This window comes from Sminthopsis crassicaudata, chromosome 1 (genome assembly GCF_048593235.1).
Source record: "Sminthopsis crassicaudata isolate SCR6 chromosome 1, ASM4859323v1, whole genome shotgun sequence".
Classification (NCBI taxonomy): Eukaryota; Metazoa; Chordata; class Mammalia; order Dasyuromorphia; family Dasyuridae; genus Sminthopsis; species Sminthopsis crassicaudata.
Window position 1 is genome coordinate 107977898 of NC_133617.1, and position 24747 is coordinate 108002644.

Below are 24747 nucleotides of genomic sequence, written 5' to 3' on the forward strand. Positions count from 1 at the left end.
ACTTGAATAAGTAGAGGGGTTAGCATTTGGAATGGAGTATAAACATTTCATCATGTGAAACAAGGATGATGGAGGAAATGGTAACCAAGTGCATCCAATAGGAGATGAGGACAAGGGTGTTCACAAAAAAGTCCTCAATTTTTGCTACAGAATATGAGGCAATATTTTCAGATGAGAGAGTGGGTGAAGGGAAGCCATGGAATGTTTGATAAGGGATACAAAGTTTTGGAAGCGTTTCTGTGGAGAGTGGGATAGTGAATTCATAAGGGAGAGGTAGTAAGATTGGTTACAGTAAGAACCCAGTAGAGGTGACATAACATAAATTTATTGTGGACCCAGTCAGAACAGCTGGGTGTTTTTTAATTTTTATTTTTTACAACCTTCATTCAGCATCATGTATGCATTCCAATTAGCTTAAATATAATTTTAAAGATTTTTTTCTAGAGCTTAGGAAACTAATCATTGGGGCTATTCCCCATCTCTTACAAAACAATGAGGTTTTCTCAAAAGGCAGAACATAATAATTTTCCCTTAGTGTTAGACTCAACTTAAATTCAGAAGACACTGAAACTTTTTAATTCCTTGTAAAACGATCTATTTATAGGGAGGTTGCTGAGTAATTTGTCATCTTGAAAGAGAATCTCAGTAGCCTCTTCATGACTAGTTTCTCGATTTAAAATGAGGATTTGGGTAACTGATTTGAATAAATAACTAACTGCTTAGTAATGGAAATTCAATACATCAGCTACATTACAAGTACTTGTGACAGAGGAACAATGTAAATTGTTATAATGTAAACAAATTGCCCTTTCATATCAGTTTTATATTTTAAGTTTTTCCATTGGCAAAAAATTAGCAAGAAACTATCAACATGAGAACTGAAATTTAAGCTCACCATTTCCTAACTAGTTACAAATCCTAACCACAACAGACAAATTAAATGCTAATCAACATTTTGATTTTAGGTAGAAGAAAGAAAAATCTTCCTCTCACCATTTTCTCCAGCCAGTCATTAAGTATTCATTAAGTCAGTGAGTCATTAAACATTTATTAAATGCCTGCCATATGCCAGGCATATGCAAGGCAACAAAGAAAGCTAAGTGGTGCAGTGGATAGAGTACTCTATAGGCCTAGAGTCAGGAAGACTCATTTCTTAGTTCAAATCTGGATTCGGTCACTGACTAGCAGTGTGACTCTGAATAAGTCACTTCACTCTGTTTTACTTCAGTTTCCTCATCTGTAAATGAGCTGGAGAAAGAAATGGCAAACCACATCCAGTATCAACTGAGTGGACTGGGGAAAACCTCCTGCAATTTCTCTTGGATTGGATCTTGAAAAAGGATTCTAAGAAGCAGATGTGAAAAAGAAGAGCAGCTAATGTAAAGGCATTGGGGCACAGCCATTCTAAAGATATGAAAATGGAGGGTGAGGTGAAGTGCTGTGTGTGAGGAATAAAAGGAGGCCATTATTTGTGGAGATCAATAATGTATAATAAAACTGGGAAACTAAGAAGGATGAAGGTTGTGAAGAGTTTTAAATAAAAACAAAAAAGAATTTCTACTTAATCTTTCAAGGTAATAGGGAACAACTAAAGTTTATTGGGGAATGGGGAAGGGAATTGACATGAGCAGATCTGTACAAACTGAAGTGAGGAAACTTGAAAATAGGAAGCTGTTACTGTAATTCAGAGAAAGTTGATGTTGATAAATACCTGAATTTAGGTGATATCTGAGTAAGTAAAGAGAACATATATGAGAAATACTGTTTAAAAGTGATGAGATTCAGCAGCTGATTGGATATTTAGGATGAGTGAGAATGAAGAGATGATACCAGCTGTGAATCTTGATGTCTAGCAGCATGGTGATAGCCTCAATAGAGTATTAAAGAAGTTCAGAAAAAGGTTGCATTTGTGGAAAAAAGTAGTGAACTTTTTGAGACTTTGAGTTGTCCAGGATAGAACATCCTGTTCAAAATGTTCGTTAGGCACTTCATAATGCATGACTAGAGTTCAGAGATAAATCATGGAACTTGGTAGTCATCTGCATTGGTATGATAATTGATAATGATAATTGATTCTGTAGGAACTGATGAAATGACGATTTATTAGAACCTCAGCTTCCTTGAGAGTAAGATTTATTTCAGTCTTCATAGTGCTGGATACATAGTAAGTGCTTAATAAATGCTTGCTAATCACCTAAAAAGAGTATAAAGAGAAAAGGACCCAGGACTGAGCCTTTCAGTATAATCACATTTAGGGAGGTTGACTGGATAAAAATCCAGCAAAGGAAACTAAGAAGGAATATTTTGACAGGTAGGAGCAGTGTCCCAGCCCATGGAGGAGGAAAAAGGCAGGAAGAGATGGTCAGCAATATCACCTTCAAAGTTTAGATTTGGCAGTGAAAAGATCACCGGTTAATTTTGGAGACAAGTTTTATTAGAAAGTTGAAGGGGTTTTAGAAGAGAGGGAGAGAGAGGAACAGGAATCACTGAGCATAGAAAGCATTTTCCAGGAATTTGGCTAAGAAGAGATATGAGATGAAAGCTAGAGGGAATGGTAGGCTCTGGTGAGGGGTGAAAAGTGGGGAAGATTTGGGCCATTTTTATGAACAAAGAAGAAACCAGGAGAGAGAAAGAGATTGCAACCAATTGTATTAGGAAAAATCCCTTAACACTGTGAGGAGGATTCCATATGGAGCATACAGGTTTTCCATAATTAACCCTGCACTTATACAACTATCTAACTTCCTCTTCTGCCATCTTTGTGATCTTATCCTCTCCATTGTTTCTCCTGTGCAATTGCACATTCATTTTGCCCATTGTTAGTCATATGTGACAGTGTATTCTCACCCATGGTGTACCTCTTCATTGCCTTTTAAATGACCTAAAACTTTCTGGGAATTTCAATATCTTTGCCAAAAAAATTTAAAAACCCAAATGGGGTTAGTAAATCAATTAATGGACAATATTAAGTTTGAGGAAACAAGGTTGAATGATTTGTCCAGGAATTCACAGAAAGAGTATTTGAACTCATATTTTTCTGACTCCAGGCCCAACGTTCTGTTCTGTTCACTTTCTTACAGAATGATTGTGTTGAAAAAGATGAACCTTTAATTCAGGGAAAGCTTAAGTCATTCAAAGCATTTGTAAAAAGCAAGCCAGCCCATTATTCTCATCTCCAATTCATTTGCAGTATCTTCCCAAGACAGTCTGCCTTCACAAATTGTCTATTTGACTGCATAACATAGTTTGGAACATAGGCATTCTTTATCCCATTGGCTATTTATATATGGATAATTAGCCAATTCTTTTAAGAAACTAGGGTTCCTTTAGGGGATTTTGCATATACCAGGACTTGATACAGTGATCATAAGGTCATTTATGAACAGAGGCATAAGAAATCCTTCTTCCCTTTGTAGTCTAAGCCACATGTCTTTCATGTCAGTGGTAATAACCTTTGCCAGATATGAATATTTATTTTATGTCTATTTTGATATAATCAGAAAAACATCAAATAAAATCATCCTGTTATATCTTTCAAGGAATCTTACATGATTTTGACATATGGTTGGCAGCCATGTTGTAGGAGAACTTTAAAGCAATGAAATCCTATATTTCCATATTTCAGTCAATAGTATGATTGTAAAGATGTGCCTATTATATAATAATGGTTTGATTCACTTCAACATTTATGAAGTGTCTGCTGTGTTTGAGACAATGAGGGAGAAAGGAGAAAATGAACATTTATAATTTATATGGTATATACTGTGTGGGGGGCACTGTGCTAAGTATTTTTTCCATAAAAATCATGTTGTGAAAGAAAATATAGGACTGCCCTCCCCCCCCCAAATACCCAAACTCTGGAAAAATAAAGCTTAAAAAATGTGCTTCCATCTTTGTTCAGGCACAATCAGTTCCTTCTCTGAGGATGGATAGCATTTTTCATTATAAATCCTTCAGAGTTGTCTTGGATCATTACACTGCTGAGAATATCCAAATCATTCACACCTGATCATCTCAAATATTGCTGTTACTTTGATCTTAGTAACTTCATTGTGCATGAGCTCATGGAATTCTTTGCATGTTTTTCTGAGAACATGTGCTCATCATTTCTTATGGCACAATAATATTTCAACATAATCACATGTCATAACTTATCCAGGCAATTTGCAGTTCTTTGCCCTGAGAAAAAGAGCTGCTACAAATATATTTGTACATATAAGTCCTTTTTGTTGTTGTGTTTTTTTTTTTAAATCTCTTTTGGGATATAGACCTAATAGTGGTATTGCTAAGCCAAAGGGTATGGATTTTTTGCCCTTTGAGCATAATTCCAAATTGCTCTATAGCAGTGGTCTTCAAACTTTTCAAATAGTTCACTGTCCCTCAGACTGTTGGAGGGCCGGACTATAGTAACAACAAAACCTCACACTCTATCTCCACCCCCTCAGCCCATTTGCCATAACCAGGCCGGGCACATAAATGTCCTCAGCACGCTGCATCTGGCCCGAGGGGCCGTAGTTTGAGAACCCCTGTTCTATAGAATGGTTGAATCAGTTCACAATTCCACTAACAGTACATTAATGTCTTGTTTTTTCCCACATGCTCTCCAACATTTGTCATTTTCCTTTTCTGGACTGTTAACCAATCTAAGAGACATGAGGTAGTATCTCAGAATTGATTTAATTTGCTTTTCTCCAATCAATAGAGCATTTTTTCCTATAACTATAAATGTCCTAAGCACTTTTACAAATATTTCATTTGAACTTCACAACAACCTGGAAGTGGGGGGGGAGTGCAGCAGAGATGGGTAATAGTAGATACAGTTATCATCTCCATTTTATAGTTGAGAAAACTGAGGCAAAGTGAGCCCAAGTGACTTTTCCAGGGTTATATAGTTAAAGTGCCTGAAATTGAATTTCCTGACTTCAGACCCATTCACCAACTGTTTCTTCCCATTCCTGTTTTCTTTATTTTTCTCTGATGAAAAAACTTCCTTACAAAAAATTTTTACAGGTCTTTTCTACTTTTTATCTATTTGTTTTTATTTTACAAATTAATCTTCAAGTGCTTTTTGAGGTAAATTGGTTTAGTTCAGTTCATCATATAGATTGCTATAAACATTTTTTGCCCATCTTTATCCATAATAATTTGACAAATGAATTACATTTTAAGTTAGTGGTATCCTTAGTCATCACATTTCACAGTTTATTACAGAAATCAAATGTTTGCTGGGGCAGGCAATTTCTGGGCTCTTTAAGTTTTTATAGTGACAATTGACATGTGTGTAACGCCTTCTTGGAAAATAGTTATATTCTGTCATTGCATGTCCTTGTATCCATTTCCCATTTTTCATTGTCAGCAACTTACTTAAAAAATTCAAGTTAAAGTTATTTTGGCTGCATATCATTATCTTCTCATCTTTATTTATCTAATTTAGTAATGATTTTGGTTTTTTCTCTAGCAAATAAGTGGTCCAAGTATATACAAACAGCTGATTCAGAAATTACTATAACATCAATAACCAGTAATTTCCTCTCCATTAAAGTATAATAAATATGATTTTTGTGATGTTCTTTGGTACTCATCCAGCCTAGCACCCTTTAACTCTCTCCTTGAAGAAAATATTTATGAGCTACATATATACATATGAGCTTTCATATAGCCTGCAAGCTTTTAGGTTACCAAAGACTTGCTCCTGAATCTTTTCTAAGATCTTTAACCACTGTTACCTTTGCATTAAAATCCCAGGGTTTGGAAATATATGCGATTTAACTTGAAATAATGAACTTAAAAACTCTGCAGTTTTCTCCATAGTGGTCTTTTTGTAAATGTTTATTGAGAGCTCCATAAGAAATGACCAAATTACCCATAAAATGATGTTTCTTACTGCCTATGGACACAAGATAAAAATCAGCCTCCTTCCATGCCTTTATTTCTCTCCCCAAGAAGAAACTAATTTCATTTTGTCTTCTGGTTTCCTTTGTAGTAAGAATGACCATAATGGTATGATTCAGTTCAAGTAGTATGTCTAGTTGTTAGTTACCAGACTGAGTTTTAATGTTTAGAGAACCCACTATTAATTCATATTTATAAATTGCTATCATAAGAAAAAATTTTAGTACCCTCTGCTCTTACATTCCAGTTTTTGTTATTTGTATCTAGGTGTATGTCTATGTGAAATATAAAACACAGTATTAGTTGCTTCTGTTGAAGGTAGGAATATTTAGCAATTATTTCAATTATTCAAGGATAAAGAGATCTGGGAGATTATAGCTTCCTCCTTAGTGGAAGTTGTTAAATACAGCCAACTATTTGTTGCAGCTGAATTACAGATTGGATTCTTTAGATATGTATTGTACTGGTTGACCTCATAGGTATCTTCTAACTCTAAGATTCTGTATTCTTTTAACCAGCTACACTATAAGCTTGTGAGGAGATACGTTTATTTGTATCCCTTCCTAAGCTAATTACAGTGCACTGCATAGTATATACACTCTTTAAAAATAAAGAACTGGTACTAAATAATTACTTGTTATTTGATTTGACTTAGTACTTAACATGTGGCCTTCATGTCCCACTTCACATCTCTACTTAAGATTTCTGAATATGAAGAATATTGTCAATAATTTAAAACTTCATTTTAGAGGAAGATGTCATACTTTCCTTTTTTTGCCTTCTGACATTTCTACTGGAATGTTATTGATTTTTATACATTTTTAATCAGGTACTTTAATGGAGCACCTAATTTGTAAGAAGTCCAAGTCTCTTCAGATAATCTGTAGATCATAACTGCAGAAGATCAGACCATTTTCAGTGCCCAGCTAAGAGTCAGCTGGCCATCTTCACAATGTTGGATTTTCTTGCTGAAAACAATCTCTGTGGACAGGCATGTCTGAGGATTGTGTCCTGTGGCAATGCCATTATTGCTGAACTTTTGAGGCTCTCTGAGTTCATTCCCAGTGTTTTCAGGTTGAAAGACCGTGCTGATCAACAGAAATATGGAGATATTATCTTTGATTTCAGTTATTTTAAGGTAAGTTTTCATACACCTATGGATTTTTAAAGTATTCCCTTTTCTTCTAAAGTAACTCTCTTTGAGAAATGAAAGGCTTATTCTGTATAAAAGAAGTGACAATGAAAAAGAAGGTATATTCTGAATGTTTTAAAAAGATAATTGAATTCTATTTTAAAATGACATAACCACAGAAGTCATATATTGTGTATTTTGAGAATACATTAAAACTTGTGAAAACACTAATATTTTATTAAACATTAGAATATTTTAACTTAAATGTAAATTAATGTCTAGAATAATTTAGGTAAGTTTGTCACCTAGCAATATGCAGAAGAGTTTTAATATTGTTTTAACAAATTATTGAATTTTACCTAAAATTATTGATGTCTTTTAGGTTGTAAGACCAAATTTTCTTAATACTAGTCAAAAACTGTTTCTATCAAATGTACTTTCTTTTAAATTTCATAGCAAATTGTTCTTCTTCTCAGGGTCCAGAGTTGTGTGAAAGCAGACTGGAAGCAAGACCAGACTTACAGGATTTAGATGAAGAATTTCGTGAAAACAACATAGAAATTGTGACAAGATTTTATTTAGCTTTTCAGAGTGTCCACAAATATATTGTAGACTTAAACAGGTATTCATAAATCTAAATGTAATTTTATTTTAATAAATTATATATTGTGAGGAATGGAGCAAAGGAATATCTGGGAAAAAGTCAGACAATCTTGGACATTTTTCTTGATTTAATTACTCGACTCTTTACAATTAGTTTATTCCAGACAGCATTATCTTTTCATTCTTGTAGCAGTGTTGTTCTTTTTTCCCCATTCAATAGCATTTTGTTTTTTCAATTACATGTAAAGATAATTTTCAGCATTCATTTTTATAAGATTTTGAGTTCCACATTTTTTTCTTCCTTCCCTCCTCTCCAAGACCTCAAGCAAACTGATATAGGTTATGCATGTACAATCATTTTTAACATTTCCATATTAGTCATGTTGTGAACAAAAATTCAGAACAGGAGCAAAAAACCATGAGAAAGAAAAAGCAAACAAACCAACAACAACAACAAAAAAGGATGAAAATAGTATGCTTAGATCCATATCCAATATCCATAGTTCTCCCTCTGGATGCAGACGGTATTTTCATCCCCAATCTATCGCAACTGTCTGACATCATTATATTGCTGAGAAGAACTAAATTTATCGTAATTGATCATCACATACTCTTGGTGTTATTATGTATATAATGTTCTCCTGGTTCTGCTCATTCACATCAGTTCATGTTAAGTCTTTGCAAGCTCATCATTTCTTATAGAACAATAATATTCCATTACATTCATATACCACAATTTGTTCAACCATTCCCCAGTTGATGGGCATGCTCTCAGTTTCCAGTTCCTTGCCATCACAAAAAGAATAGCAGTGCTTCTCTTAATATTTTAGTAAACGTTAATATATTTAAATAATACAAATTTTAATATATTTAACTTATAAATAGTATAATAGAATTCCCTTTCCTTTGAGAAATTTAGTCATAACATTTTGTAGTCATTCTAGATCCCAAACTGGAAAGGTTGTTAAAGATCTCATTTTTTCTCATTTTTCAAATGAGGAAACTGATAGTAGAATTTTAATGTAGGTCATGTAATTCCAAGTTTAAAACTGTTTTCGTTGCACCATGGAATAACTATATTCTAATTTCTTATCTATTGTTTTCCACTCCTTAGAAAACCCTAAGTGGTGAGAAGGTGACATTTTTCAGGTTAGCTTCTTGTTTCTCCTACAGCTGTTGAGTACTTGTATATTTCATTCATTCTTTCAACTAATTACATTTGACTACATTTGAATATCCTTGGAATATTTGTGATTAGCCTAAGTGATATAAAGTTTGTGGTGCTGCCCCTATAGAGGTCTCAGCTTTTGTAGCCCAACTTGAGTCCGTGCAGCTACACAGATCAAGGGTTCTCTCAGGTTTTATCTTAATATGGCTTCTGATCCTGCTACTTACTTTTATAGTCAGTGTTTCTAGAGCATAGATCAACACTATCCATGTCACACAGCCATTTGTTTCTGTTTTCGCTATTTGGCCTTCCTACTGAACACTTCCACAGGGCAACCTTGCAATCTATAAAACTTTAGAATCTAAGACTAAGATATATTTTAGCCTTTTTCACTTTGAACTTCAGTTCATCAAATAAGTATTATATATCTACTGTATTCAAAACCCTATATTTGAACATCTTTTAAGAAAAGAACTGTGATTTCCTTTTTTAGCAAATACTTTTTCTGCGTCTTCATTTTTAGATATTTGGATGATCTCAGTGAAGGAATTTATATTCAACAGACATTAGAAACTGTTCTGCTCAATGAAGATGGAAAGCAACTTCTAGTAAGTTATTAAGATTAATTATATAAAACAATTATTTGAATATTACTACTAATTCAATATCATTTTTTTCTTCAGTTAAAATCATAAATTTTTGATTATCAAATACATATTATGCAGTAGATGTAGGGTAGATTTCACAGATCCAAGTCAATTGAACACAAATTTATTAAGTATCTATTATATGCGAGAGATTGGAGTGGAAGGAGAAGGGATAATAGAGATATGGAAACAATTAGGAGGCTATTGAAATAACCCAGGCATGAAATAAGAGCCTGAAGTAGGATGATTTGTATATGGAGATAAGGAAATATCATTCAAGAGATGCTGTGAAGACAGATACAAAAAGATTAAGTAACTGATTGGATATTTCAGGTGAATGAGAGTAAGGAATCAAGTATAACACTAAGGTTATAAATATGAATCCCTCTAAGATGTATTGTCCTCATTAATAGAAGGAAAATTTAGAAGATGGTTAGGTTTGGGAGGAAATATAAGTTCTATTTTGGGCATGTTGGATTTGAGATACCAATGGGACATCTAAGATTGGAGCTTCAGAGAGAAACAAGTTCTAGTTATATAGAGTTGGGAGTCATATGCATAGGCATAATCATTAAATCCATGGGAATTTATAAGGTCACCAGGTGAATTCCAATGTAAAGAAAAAAGGGAAGAATGTATAAACTAGAGTCTCAGGGGTCACTCACAGATTTTTGACATCTCATAGGTGATAGTCCAGTTAGGGGACTGAAAAGGAAAAGTTTGACAAATAGAGAATCAAGGGTAAGCAGTGTCATGAAAAGTCAGAGAAGATATTGTTCAGATGGAGAATTGGTTGCCAGTGTCACTGATTGGACATTGCTGTTAAAGATCTTAACTCAAAAAGCCAACGTCTCTCATTTCATCCAGGGCCAACTCCAGTCAGCCCAATCTCTTTCTAGCCACTGGACCCAGATGGCTCTGGAGGGGAAGGTGAGGCAGATGCCCTTGCACAGCCTTCCCTCACTCAAATCTAATTTACTTGCATGTCATGTTTTGATCCACTTCAAGAGTGAAGGACAAACAATAGCAGGCTGCAAATATGTCAGGAAAGATGAAAATTGAGAAAAGCCCATTGGAGTTGGCAAATAAGAGATCATTGATAACTTGTGAGAAAGCATTTTCAGTTTAATGATAAAGCATAAAGTAAACTGCAGAAGATTGGAAGAAAATAGCAGAGAAAGTGGAGGGATTTTAGAAATTTAAGGAGGAGAACTATAGAGGAAGATAATTAGAAACATGACAAGATCTAGTGAGAATTTTTCAATGATGGGGAATACATGGGCATGGTTTTAGGTAGTTGGGAAGAAAGTAATATTTAGGAAGAGATTAGAGAGGAAAGGGATTATAGAATATTATATATTCTTTAGCAAAATGCTAGAGGAGGCTGGAGAGGATGATCTTGGCTAAGAGAAGAGAAGAGAACTTCATCAAAAACTGAAATAAAATAAAAGAAAATGGGGAGTGGGGAGGGCAGTGTAAAAAAGTTGTGAGTTGGAGAAAGGAAAGCTCTCAGCAAATGGCCTTAATATTTTCTTTAAAGTATGAAATGAAATCCTCATGTGAGCCTGTGCACATGTGGAAGAAATACTCTTGGATGCTTGAAGAGAGAGGAGAAATTTGAAATGGCTATTCAGATAAAAAGGAATAGAGTATCAGTGTTTCAGGAATAGAAGTCAGTGGATCAGTCAGTAAGCTGGGGAAATAAAGGCAAAAGTAAAGAGTTCCTGAGTTCAAGAAGCGAGCTCATTTTGCTGAAGTAAAATATTTTATAATGACTCTCCTCCCTAATTTAAAACATTTTATCAGGGGAGACACTATGCAAATTTATAAATATATGCAAAAACCATATAATGCAAGTAATTTGTAACTGAAGGGTAGAAATGGAAAGTCTAAGGAAACCCATGAAAGGCCTGTTGCAGAAGAATTTGCTTTAGTTAAGTCTTGAAGAAAACCAAATATTCAGCAGAAGCAGAGGTGAAGTAAATGATACCTGGTGTAAAGGTATGGAGATAGGAAGTGGTGTGTTTCGGTGTGTATTATGTAACAGTAACAACCAAAAGGATGATGGTGGGAATTATGCAAGGTTGAGATTTGACCAGCCAAAACCAACAGTAGGATAGAGAAGTAAGTGATTCATTGGTGGAGAATAATACAGATTTGACCTGGTTCACAAAAGGGGTCAGTATTTGCAGGGAAGGAGAGTATCAGCCAAAGAGGGGTGATAATCTAGAAAAGGATTGAGAAAAGGGAGGAATTTGAAGTCAGAGTAGTAGTGAAGCATAGGAAGAAATGGGCTAACAGGAACTGGATAAAGGATTTTCAAAGTTCATGCATGGGAGGTAGAACACTTGGAATTATGACAAAATCAAGGGTGTGGATGTCTCTCTGTATAAGTGAGGTGAAATGGAAATCATGGGAATTAAGTAGGCTGAGAAACTATTAAGTTAAATCATTCAGGGGAACATCAACATGGATATTGGAGAGTATGAGGACAGAAATTGAAAATGAACTCATTGAGAAAGAAAAGAGAGTGCCTTGAGGATTAGTAAAGAGCAACCACCAGAATCTAAATTGGGTAACTCTTTGGATAAAGTGAACTTTAGTGAAGGAAAAGATTCTGAAAGATGATTATAAAGGGAGAAAATGAAATTGACAGTGGAGAGCAAGGAATATTCTGACTCCCCTTTCAGGACCAGTAAGTCAATGGATATGAGAGAATCAGCACTCAAGAGCATTGTCAGGAGAGAAAGTGAATGAGAAGATCCTTAATAAACATCAATTTCCTTCATCAAGAAAATAGCATGTTGTTCTTTAGATCACCTGACATTGATCATTCTTATTCTCTTTGGCTAGTGTGAAGCGCTCTACCTCTATGGGGTAATGCTGTTGGTTATCGATCAGAAGATCGAAGGTGAAGTCAGAGAGAGGATGTTGGTTTCCTACTATCGATACAGGTGACTGTGCTTGACTTATGTTTGTAAAAAGAAAACTACTGAAAAATGCAGTGTATATTGTATATTTCCAAAATAGATGCATCATTCTGGATTCTTGTAAAAGTAAAGCATATATGGGACATAGGTCCTAAAAGGGACCTAGTAAAATATTAAAGAACAAATTGAATATAACTTCTCAAATTATTTTAAAGCATTTTAGAAGTCTTTAGCTTCTTTTTTTCTATTCATACAAAAACTTAAGCAAGTAATACTAATGACTAGTATTTATATAGCTTTCTATGGTTTGCAACACGTTTTACAAATGTCTCATTTGATCTTCACAATAATCCTATTGATGTTATTATTATCCCCACCTCACTGTCACACAGCTAGTAAGTGTTTAAAGCCAAATTTTAATTCAGGTTTCCTTGACTCCAGATCTGGCCCTCTGCCCAATCTGCCAATTCACAGCAAATAAAGTAATGGAATTTTTAACTGCCGCCTTGGAATCATAGGATTTAAGAATTCAATGGCAATCAAGTCCAATGCATTCACAAATTGAATGCCCACTATAATATACTAGAAAAATAGTTGTCTGGCCTCTGCTTAAAGACATCCAGGAAGGGAACCACTCTCTCATCCCTCATTCCCCTCCTCCCCAGGTAACTCTTCCACTTTGGGAAAGCTGTAATTGTTAAGAATATTCTTTGGGAACAGCTAGGGGGTGCAGTGGATAGAGCACCAGCCCTGAATTCAGGAGGACCCGAGTTCAAATCTGGTATCAGACACTTTACACTTCCTAGCTGTATGACCCTGTGGGCAAGTCACTTAACCCCTGCCTCAGAAAAAGAAAAAAGAAAAAAAAAAAATATTCTTTGGACCTCAACCCTCTATTGGCTTCTATTTCCCCCTGTTGTTCCTGGTTCTACCTTCCAGGACCTAATGGAACAAATCTAATTCTTTTTCCACCCGACAACCTTTCTGACACTTGAAGACAACTATCAAATCAAGAAGTTGTTAGCTGCTCTGTTTTTATCTTTACCCAGATATTTCCTGTCAGTTACTATTCTTTTTGATGCCTGAGTATCCTCCCAGAAGGATGTCTTCTTCATGTGCACTGCTGTCCTAGCCTTTCTTTTACCTGTCTCTTGTCCATTAGCATTTGAAAATAGAGTCCTTAATTGTGGTTTTATTGATCCATCACTGTTAAATACCGGCAGTTATGAGCCTGGAGTTAGGAGGACCTGAGTTCAAATCTAGCCTCAAATGCCTATTGGCTATAGGATCCTTGAGAAGTCATTTAACTCCAATTTACCTCTCTTACCTCCTCTGTAAAATGAACTGGGGAAAGATGACAAATAAGTCCAAGATCTTTGACAAGGAAACCCCAGTAGAGTCACAAAGAGTCAGATACAGCTGAAGCATTTGGCCAACAAATACAGACAAGATGTGTGCAGATTAAATGGAGGATCTCCCAAAGGGAAATTGTTAGCACTAAGGCTTTTTGCAGAAGGTAGATTGTAACTGAAACTTAGAGGCAGCCTGAAGGTAGAAATGAGGACAGAGAACACTCCAGGTGAAAATGTCTGGAGTTAGAAGTTTTAGCCACAGCCCAGAGAACTAAACTGCAGGTGATGTGGAGGGCTATGAAGACTGAAAATATAAGGGACCAGACAGATGATCTTATTTTTGATTCTGAGCTGATAAGAAGCATCTGGAGTTTTTTGAATGGGGGCTAACAGGGTTGCTTGGATGAGCAGCATCTTTCCTTGATGGTCCTTTTGAATACTTCTTAAGTTAGTTGGCAGTTAAGAGTTCTTTTATTAATACACCATCTTTTCCTGTATAATTCTTACTGATAGTTGGTTTATAATTTTTAGTCCACTTGATACTGCCTATATAGGATTTCATACTCAAGGCATTCCCTAGACAAAAAAAAACTTTTAAAGACTTTTGTTAGAAGGAAACAGCCTTCTAAGAAGAAAAAATGGATATTATATGATACTTTTAAAATAGTTTTTTGTTGTTTTTAATACATTTATTATTACAAAATATTGGCATTGGAAGACCTCATAAATGGGCCCATCTCATAAATTAGTTGTGTTACATCAGACTGATACTGGACCTGCTTTTTTTGTGTTTGAAGTATATGAATTGACCTATTAATTGATCTGAATCTGTTGCAGTGGGTTTCTACTTAGTTGAACTAAAATTGCTGATCTCTATATTTTCTGTTTTGTTTTCTATTGTGATATGACAGTGCTGCTCGATCTTCTGCTGACTCAAATATGGATGATATTTGTAAACTGCTTCGTAGCACAGGCTATTCTAGCCAACCAGGAGCCAAAAGACCTCCCAATTATCCAGAGAGTTACTTTGGCAGAGTGCCCATTAGTGAAACTTTTGTCAGCATGGTTATTGGGAGATTAAGATCTGATGATATTTATAATCAGGTAAGGATTGAATTCATTTTAAATTCAGAACAATCTGTATGCTAAAATAATTTGTCCATATTGTTTTACTAGATACAAAAGTCATATTTCTAATTTTTGTTTTTGTAAAGTTAATGTATTACAAACAGTATTAAAAAATGAAAAAATTATTATATCTCCAATTGTTTAAAAAAGCAAACTAGATCTTAGACTTATTTTTTATTCCATAGTTCTTTGTTCTAGTGCCATTGATTTACACAGCTTTTGCACATTGCTTTTCAATGAAATGTTGATAGATTTGGAAATATGAGCACTTTAGTTAAGCTTTGTATTTGAATGTCACTAAAACCATTTTGCTTAGCTGTGGAGGGATTTTTCATTTTCCTAAATGCTGTTCTCATCTTTATCCACTAGACTTCTTTCTTTCTCTTTCTTCTCCAAAGAATTAAAAAAGAATTGAAATGGCCACAGAATATTATGAAGACAATTAAAGAAATGTACACCAAATAAAGGTGCAAGGCAACTTGTCAGTCCTTCCTCAAAAATCTACTGAGTGCCATCCTTGAAATAAAAAGTAATTTTATAGTATTCTCTCAAAATGCAAATTAATAAGAATGCTGTGAAATATACATATTCTTTATATTAAGGCTCATCATCAGAAAGAAATTACATAATCCTTCATAAAAGGCTTGACTTTATCAAAGGCTTTTTTATCAAGCATTATAAAGGATATAATTCTAAAATAGCATACAGTGAAAGTTTCCCCCACCTCTGGAGGTCTTCAAGCATAAGTATCCATCCATCTTTGTAGGAAATAATTCTTTTTTCACCTTTTAAATTGGATGACAGATTTAATTTTGGCCCAGATTTGAGAACCAACTAATTAGATCAAGTTTATGGTACTTTAGAAACAACGAGGTTATTTTTTTGCCTACTGATAAGTCCTTTTCAACTAGGACTTGCAAGGTAGGACTCCATTGGAGTATTTGGGGGTTCAGTTTTTTAATATTCATTGTTTCCTCCATATTTTCTGAATTTTTCACTGGCTTCAGAAGATGTTGAAGACAGTAAGCATTAGGCTTTATCATTCCATGGTCTATACTATTCACTTTCTCTAGATGTGACAAGCAGCTGCTACAGATTGTCATTGTGAATGCTAACTAGAAATCAGGAAGGAAAACTTTACTGTGCTTACTGTTTTAGACATTCTGATAGGCGACTTTTTTTAAAAATGACTTACCATTGAAGGATTCATGATGAAGTCAGATTCAATACCAGTTCATTTTCTTCCCTTTCTATGTCTAACTTTATCAGCTGCCCCCATAGAGGATTTTTTATGTACTTCATTATTACCTATTCTTCCAGTCACTGCAATATCTTGCCCCCTTTTTTTTTCTTACCTTATTTTATATCCCTACTTTGCTTTGTTCCTCTTCTTATTTTTCCCTAAAATAATGAAACAAGACAACTTAAAATATAAAGGCTACAGCTATCCTTGTAGATATTGCCTCCATCAAAATGTTGTTTAGGTCTCCATCCTCTTTTGTAGATCATATGAATGGTAAAGAAGGGAGAAATTGGGGTTGGTTCTACTATCACTCAATAGTTTGTGGGTTGTAGAAGTCCCCATTTACAGTCCCCACTGCCAGTCTGCAGAACACTGATTTTAAGTAACTGGTATGTATCAGCTATTTGGCAGATATGTGACAGAAAATATCCTGAAATTCAAACATTGTGGATTTTCCTCTTTATTTTAGGTTTCGGCATATCCACTGCCAGAGCACCGAAGCACTGCCCTTGCAAATCAAGCAGCTATGCTCTACGTGATCCTCTATTTTGAACCATCTATTCTTCATAACCATCAAGCAAAAATGAGAGAAATAGTAGATAAATATTTTCCAGATAACTGGGTACATATCCTTATTGTACATTAACTTTTTCCCAGATTTTATGCTTTAAAACTTTATTTCTTTTTTCTCATCCAAAAGATAATTGACCAGAAAAGAGAATAGGCCTGTCAGTTAGTAAGAAAAAGAATTATGGTTCAGCATAGAAGACATTGGACTCCAGTGTGAATGGATTTAGAGGAAGGGTAGACCCCTGGGGAGGTCAAAAAAAATTTTTTTTTAATTTTTTTTTTAATCCTTTTAGTTGTTTTTATAAATAGTGGGTTTTAAAGTAAAATCGTGTTAAAATATATGATTTTATTGTCCTTGTTAACCATTAACTAGTTTAAACTCATCTATGGCTTTTAGGCTTAGGGAATTGTGGCTCAGAGAAGTAGTGAGTTACATATCTGGTCACTATCATATTTGGAAGCCAACCCCAACTAATTCCAAAGTTAGGACTCTTTCTGCCTCTCATATAGTACAGTTTGCCTTTTTATTAATTTTACTTCTAAAATGTTATAGTACTCTCCAATTAGAGTTCATAATACTTCAGGAAAATGTTTTAAATTTTTTAAAGTTTGGTTGAAATTCTAAATTTTTTATTGTAAATTTAATCAGAGAAAGAAAATAGTATTTATGAATCATTTCTCTTGTCTGTAACACCATACTCTGTATTACCAAGGGTTACCAAAATATAGAGCAGACTAGTCCTTAGGAAGTTTCCAGTGTTTCCTCCTATCCAACCCTTGATTTTGCAATGAACAGATTTATTGACATTCTCAAGAACAACTTGGAGCAGGAAGTTGATAGACACAGTTGCACTTCTTAGAGGAGTTAGAATTGAAGTGGAAGACTTCTGATTCTTTTTTCTAGCTAGATACTGCCACAGAAATTACATTTAGGCTTATAGCACTAAATTCAGAGATATTTTAATTAAAAAGAAGGTTAGCTCTTTGAGGACTTAAGCTTCTTGAGAGCAGGTTTCTTCTGCTTTTGCTCTGATTTGTTTGGCTTTCTAGAAAACTCTTTATCCAGATAAAATTGGTATACATTCCTATATTTCAAATTGGTATTGAGTGAATTAAAAAAAAAAAAAAAAAACTCCCTCTTGGTAATACTACATTATTTGTTCCTTAATAGCAGAATCACATCTCCTACAGTTTTATAGCCTTCACAGTAGCTTATATAGAATAAGTATCATTAAATTTTTTAATGAATGAATGAATATTCACTGTTTTAGGTGATTAGCATTTACATGGGAATTACAGTCAATCTTGCAGATGCTTGGGAACCTTACAAAGCAGCAAAAACTGCTCTGAATAACACATTGGATCTTTCAAATATCAAAGAGCAGGTATGTCTCATTAATAAAAGAAAGATTGCTCATAACTGTAAGACATACATATGGATATGGATATTTTGTTCAATCTGAAACAAGTCTATACAGCCATTTTGGTAGAATAACATTCTGTGATAAATTTGTTACAAGAAAATTTCATTAAATATTAGCAAAATACTGCATAACTTTGCATAATTAAAATTGTACAGTATCACGAGAAAACAGACCTATAGGCTTTAGGAATATATAATAAAAGCTAACATTTATATTAGCACTTTGAGATTGATAAAATACTTTACATAAATCATCTCTTCTTATTGGAACAGCAACTCTAATAAAAATGTGTTGCTGTTATTCCCATTTTACAAAAGAGAAAAGTGAGACAAATTAAGTTCCTTGCTCACAGACATTGGGACACTGAAAAGAGAGACAGATTAAGTGCCTCAGCTTGCTTTCTTTAATCATCTTCCTCCTTATGGGCAGAATTGGCTCTTAATGAATTTCCTGAAATTTATGTTTTGTATTGGCAAAGTGAAAAGTGATGAGAGCATCCTTAAGAAATAGTTTATCCTTGCAAAACTATAGTTCAAATTCTTTAGGAATACAGGCAAGTAAATGGACTCACCATAGTACAAAGATTTTGCTTCTCTTTCTTTTATAAGACTTCCTTCTGTTTACACCTTGATAAAATTTAAAGAAGAAAAACGTGAATGGAGAAAAATGATTGATTTTGGGGAGCACAGCTAGCACAGTAGCCTTTTAAAGTTTCTATTCCACAAAGAATACTTTTTTCTGTGTATTTCCTCTTTCTATCAGAGAGAGAGAGAGAGAGATTAACCAGTTTTATTTAGACAAATTATACTTTATGAATAATGCACAGAACAATTTGACTTCTGGCATATATCCTGGAGAAAATCAAGTTCATTACTTCGTGCTCCCAAAGTATTTTTCATCACCAAAATGCCATTCCAAATTTACATATTCTGCTTTTTGACATTTTAAAATTGATTATTTAGTACCTCTGTTGGAATATCACTTAACAGTCTCAACTCAACTGTAAAACATTAATAATGTTTTAAAGTGTTTTTTACTTCCCTCTCTGAATAAAGAAAGTAGACTAGAAGTAGCAAGTAGATGGCATAATAGAATCTAGCCCATAATAGATAGAGAATTTTTTTTCTCTATTTTTTTTACCTGAGTTCAAATCTGGCCTCTGACAACTGAATATTATTAGTTGTGCAACTCTAGGTAAGTCACTTAATCTAATTGCTTCATCAAAAAAAAAAAAGAAGAAGAAGAAGAAAAAAAGAAAAGAAAGGACTAGATACTTGCTTATTCTTTGCCTAAATTAGAGCCATTTCTATCACCCACTAAAAGCTGACCCATTTTTATTGTCCTCTATAGCCTTACACATTAAGTGATTTTTACTCTTTAGCTGTTTCTGCCTTAAGTTTCAAGGTAAATGGTAAAGAAATAGTTGGCAATATCAAATTACATTCTTTACTTTTCTTCAAGAGCCCCTTAACCACTTAAAATTCATCACATGTATATCATTCAATCTGTGCAGTCACTACAACTGTTTGCCACATGCCATATGATGCTTTTTCAGTTAAATTATGCTTTCTGTTGAACTAATTCAATTTTTTTACCCGCAAAGGCAAGCAGATATGCCAGTGTCAGTGAACGGGTACGTTCCCAAGTGCAGCAGTTTTTAAAAGAAGGTTACTTAAGGGAGGAATTAGTGCTGGATAACATCCCAAGGCTGTTGAACTGCCTGAGAGATTGCAATGTCACTATCCGTTGGCTGATGCTTCATACTGCAGACTCAGGTAACCTCCGTAATTTGTAGTCTTTCTATGATATCTCATGTTTAAAATTAATAGAGTTCCATTCTGCCTCATAAAAGTCCAACCATCAAAAGAGAAAATTCCTTAAATAAAAATCTGATTCCAAAACTTAGTAGAAAAAGTTTTGAAGTTAGAACCAAAAGGCCTCTATAGATGGCCCAGCTCTGCCACTTACTAGCTTACTAATTGATCAAGAGAGATTTCTTAAGGTTTGAGTGATCAAGAAACAGCATATAAACATAAAATAAAGGTCAGTAATAAGTACCACTTTAATTCTTAAAAGTGAATATATTTTAGGAAGTCATGGAGGATATGAGCAGTATTCTGAGCAGGAGGATTATATGACTGCATAAAAGTTTATTTGGAATGGAAGAGTCACTGGGGTGGGGGAAGGGGGAGGAGAGATAAACAGATTGGGGCCAAGTCTTGGAAAACTTTAAATGTTCAATGGAATTTGTACTTTGTCTATAGAGAAGAAGTATGGTATAATGGCCAGGAGTGCTGGGCTTGGCAGCAAGAAGACATATGTCCAACTCATTCCTCAGATGCCCCTTAGATGTATGACCCTGGATAAGTAACTTAACTTCTCTGAGCCTCAGTTTCCTTATCTATAAAATGAGGGTTATCATAGGCTTGGTCTAATTTAGACTGGTCTGGTGTTTTCAATTCAAGATTAGAGACCCTAGTACATCATCATTGGCAGAATGTTTTTGGCAGTTGTTTTTAAAAACTCAAATCCTTGGGCTTATTAACCATCCTTAGTACTTATTCTTCTCTAACTTATAAAGTCCACTCTGTTTCTCGATAGTTTGTCTTCACTGACATCTTCTATATCACTGTGCCGGACAGCAGTACTGATGCTTAGAAAACATGAGGCTTTTGAACTTCTATCTGTACCAGAGGTGACTTTGGCAAACCAGAGATCTATAATTTTAGCTTCAAGGGATGCTGTATCCCACTTTTGTGCCTGAGAACTTGCCTGAATCCATTGTGCACAATTATAAATTAGTTTCTGTTTTGTTGAGTTACAGGACCTGATGTAATGTTTTCCCAACATTCCTCATGGCCTAGTCACCATGCTGGTTGTTGTAATGCATTGTAGAAAGTTCAGATGTGCTTCCTATCCCTTACCATTGTCCATTCTGTGATGAAACAAACATAATCTGCAGTAATAGGGGACAGCAGAGACTAGTAGACAATTTCACTCTGTGTACTTCAAATGTCGCTGTATTTTAATGGAATGACCATGGGTCTAAAGGGTACTGGGAGGTGTCTGGGTCATTAACTGCAAAAGCTACTTCATTCAGAGGTTACCAGAGCCTTGGAAAACTGTCAAATACTATCCAAACGTAAAAGACTGCTTTCTTTTACCAAAAAAAAAAAAAAAAAAAAAAAAAGCCCATTTCTTAGTTGAAACCTTCACATCTTTTGATTCCTAGACTTGTGTTCTTTCTAGGACACCATAGTGCTTTCCTTCAAAGCCTAATACGCCTTTCTCATAACCAAATACATGTATTCATCAGCTCCAGTGTCTATCCTGCTGGACGCTCAGTGGTTCATTATAATTCTCTCATTTTCTGTAACAATAAATTTTTTTAACTTACTGTTGTAATATTACATATCCCTTTCCCACCCTCCCTTTCCATTTTGAGATATTTTCCTATCATATTGCATTCTCCATGGACTCGATGCTTTGATACAAATTTCATTGTAGGTAAAATATCTCATTAATGTGAGATAATGGAGAGAACAGTGGATTGGGACTAAAATGATCAGGGCTCTGGCTCTGAGAGTGCGGCTAACTGACTGTGCAGTTGTGGCCAAGTTCAGCTCTGATGGTCTGTGCTTAATTATAACATTTAGAAAACATCAAAATCAGACTTTTGGAGCTAAAGGAGAGCCTAGAGCTTGTCTGATCCAGCTCATTCATTTTAAAGATAAAGGAGAGAAGTTACTTGTCCAGGGTAAGACAAGTAGCACCACAGAACTAGGTCTAGGAATCAGGTCTCCTGAGTCTTGTTCCATTCTTTTTTATTATGTCATGCTTCCTTTTCATGTAATGAGCACTTTATGATTCATATTTCAGGGAGTTTCTCTATTAACAATCTTTGATTCAAAGTGTAGTGGGGGGGGGGTTCTGCTTTATTTTCAAAAGAAGAGCCTTTACTGACCTGAGTATCCAATTTTTTTCCCCAATTCTTTGCCTCACTAAAAATTTAGGTTGTCTGAGGACAAGAATTGAGGTTTACTTTGTCTTGTCACACTGCCTTAATAAGCACAGCAAGTTCAGAATGAATAATTGTTAAATTGAATAACCCATTACCCTAGATCTTCAGAATCTTATTGCTTGAAATCTCTAGCTGTTAGGATCCTTGGGATGGTCTTAGAGGTCTCCTTCATTTTAGAGATAAAAGTGTATACTAGTATAATGTATGAATCCTTAGGACAATCATTGACTTGAGAGGGGAACAACTGCTTCAGTGTGAAAGGAAAAAGGGAAGTGAAATCTAAATTGAAATTTAAGAGAACAATATCTAAAGAACAGCAATATCTAAAGAGGCAGGGTGTTAGTTTTCTGTAAGGCAAAAATCCTAAATAGATTAGCTAAATGAATTGAATGGATAAAAAAAGAGAGTATAGCAAGTACTACATTTCAGGCACCTTTTTATGCACTGGGGATATCAGTATAAGCAAATAAAGCAGTCTCTACTCTGACATAGGTTACATTGTAATGAAAAGGGATATCTATATGTAGGGAAATTAGAGAGAATAGAAAGTTGGAGCTGGGGAGGGGCCTAGAAGGGAGTCTACCAATATGGAAGGAGAAAGTTTATGGGAAGAGTCCAAGTGAAATGAAGCCTGGCTGGGGTTCTTACTAAAATGATGGTCCAGGAAATCAAATCAATAATGAGGAAATGAGAAGGCTCCAGGAGATGGAGACGAATATGGAACTTAAAAGAAGGAATAGCTCGAGCTCTGAAAGGTTGTCCAAAATAGTTTAGAAGACAGAAAGCAAGCAAAATTAAAAATTACCTGATATCAGCCTATCATCCTTAAAGCTTTGGCCTTTCATGGCATCAGCATATATTCTCTACCTCCAGCCTACATTGATACTTCAGTGTGGTCTACAGTCAGATCTGTATCCCTTTATGATCGGCTTCACCAGTCAGTCTATACCTCAGAAACCTTCCTTCTACTTATAGCCATTCGGCTGGGTTTGACTACAAACAACCCCTTATCCTAGATTGTGTTGGCTTGGGTTTGGGTTTGGGTTTGGGTTTGGTTTTGGTTTGTCTTTAAAACTAAGGTTTGAAAGAATATAGTATAGTGGAGCCTAGCAGAGTTCACTTCTTCCTGCTCCTTTGGAAAACATGAAGGGACAACAGTGTCACAATTTGTTCTTTTTAAGTACATTAAGATAAGAGCTGAGGTAATCTAGGTTTTCAAATCATTGTTTGTACCTTCTGTTTCTGGTATGCCCTGAAAAGCCTTGGAGCATTTTGGCAAATAATGGAAAGGTACTTCCAAGGTGGTAACTTGGGGCTAAATGTCCTTCAGGAAGATTGCCATTATCGATCAACCAGATCTACAGCTGTTAAAAATTTAATAATTTTTATTTTAGCTCTGATATCATGGTTTCTAGAGGGATCCAAGTTTCAATGAGTGTTAGAAAATAGAAAAAATGAGAAAGGAAGAAATTTAAAATGGAATGAAGCACTTTAGTGTTGTTCAGAGATAATGAATTTAGAGTGGGGCTCTGAGATTTGGGGGGAGAGAGTTTTTCTTCAGTTGAAGGTTCAGTATTACTAGGATGAGAAGAATAAGAAGCAATGGTATTATGTTAACTACTGAGGAATGAAGCCAGACTGATTATCAGATCTCTTGAAAAAGGCAGGTGATTAAAAGGCTGAAATTGATGAGGGTTAGAGTGGTCTAGATTCCTGGTAGTCTAGAGATTAGTGGCTATAAGAGTTATTAAGAATTCCCATTAAATCAGCCCCAGGTTTTAGGAGTGAAAGAATTCACTCATTCCCAAATATTAGTTGCAAGATGAAAGTTTATTGTTAGATAGAAATCAGTTTAACCAGAGACTGACTTCTATAGTGGCAGATCTATGGAAAATGGAGTTTTGCACTGAGAATGCAGTTCTCAGTGGACAGAGGGTCCTAGCAGTAAAGAGGGCTGCCAAGGTCCATCTGCAAAGACTTTAATTGATGGAAGCTCATTATATTGGGTATCTTAGTGGGGGTTGGAACAAGCCTGAGCAGATCCGAACCAATGGGGGCTGGAAGAGCCTAATTTGGCTCAGATCCAGTGGGGGCTAGGACAAGCCTGGATCTCCTATTGGACTTCAAAGGGATGCTTTTTGACCAGAATTTGTGAATTTTAGGCTCTGGCGTCCAGGAAAGACAACTTTGTTTGGGGAGGTTATACCTTAGCCTGGAGGGTCTGGGAATCTGAAATGAATCACAGATCAATAGGAAATACAGTTTCCTAGAGGGACCACAACCTGCTTCAAAATCAATTGCTGGTATTCAAAAGGAAGCAGCCAAGACTGCAAAGGCCTCAAAGATCATACCATATGGGGATGAGTTGAAAAAACTTGGGGTATCTAACTTGGCAATCAGATGGTTTAGAAGAAACATGATAACCAACTGTCTTTGGATATTTGAGAAGCTATCACTCATGTGAGGGAATATACTTGTTCCACTTTATCCCATAGAACTAGGAACAGTGGATCAAATTTACAGAGGCAAATTTAGATTTAATACATAGAAAAATTCCCTGTCAATTAAAGGAGTCGAATGGATTGCCTCAGGTAATTATAAGTCCTCCTCACTGCAGATCTCCAAACAAAGACTACA

The 24747-nt window shown here is 35.1% G+C and overlaps 1 protein-coding gene across 1 annotated transcript in view; it reads left to right on the plus strand.

Moving 5' to 3' along the window:
- The window catches only part of WASHC5 (WASH complex subunit 5), a 68830-nt gene that overhangs the window by 2948 nt on the left and 41135 nt on the right, over positions 1-24747 (plus strand). The window contains exons 2-9 of the mRNA XM_074265766.1: positions 6722-7030; positions 7501-7646; positions 9319-9403; positions 12296-12396; positions 14636-14828; positions 16565-16717; positions 17937-18050; positions 19693-19864. Of these exons, the coding sequence (XP_074121867.1) occupies positions 6845-7030; positions 7501-7646; positions 9319-9403; positions 12296-12396; positions 14636-14828; positions 16565-16717; positions 17937-18050; positions 19693-19864 (1150 nt within the window). The 5' untranslated portion in view covers positions 6722-6844. The remainder of the gene's footprint in view (positions 1-6721; positions 7031-7500; positions 7647-9318; positions 9404-12295; positions 12397-14635; positions 14829-16564; positions 16718-17936; positions 18051-19692; positions 19865-24747) is intronic.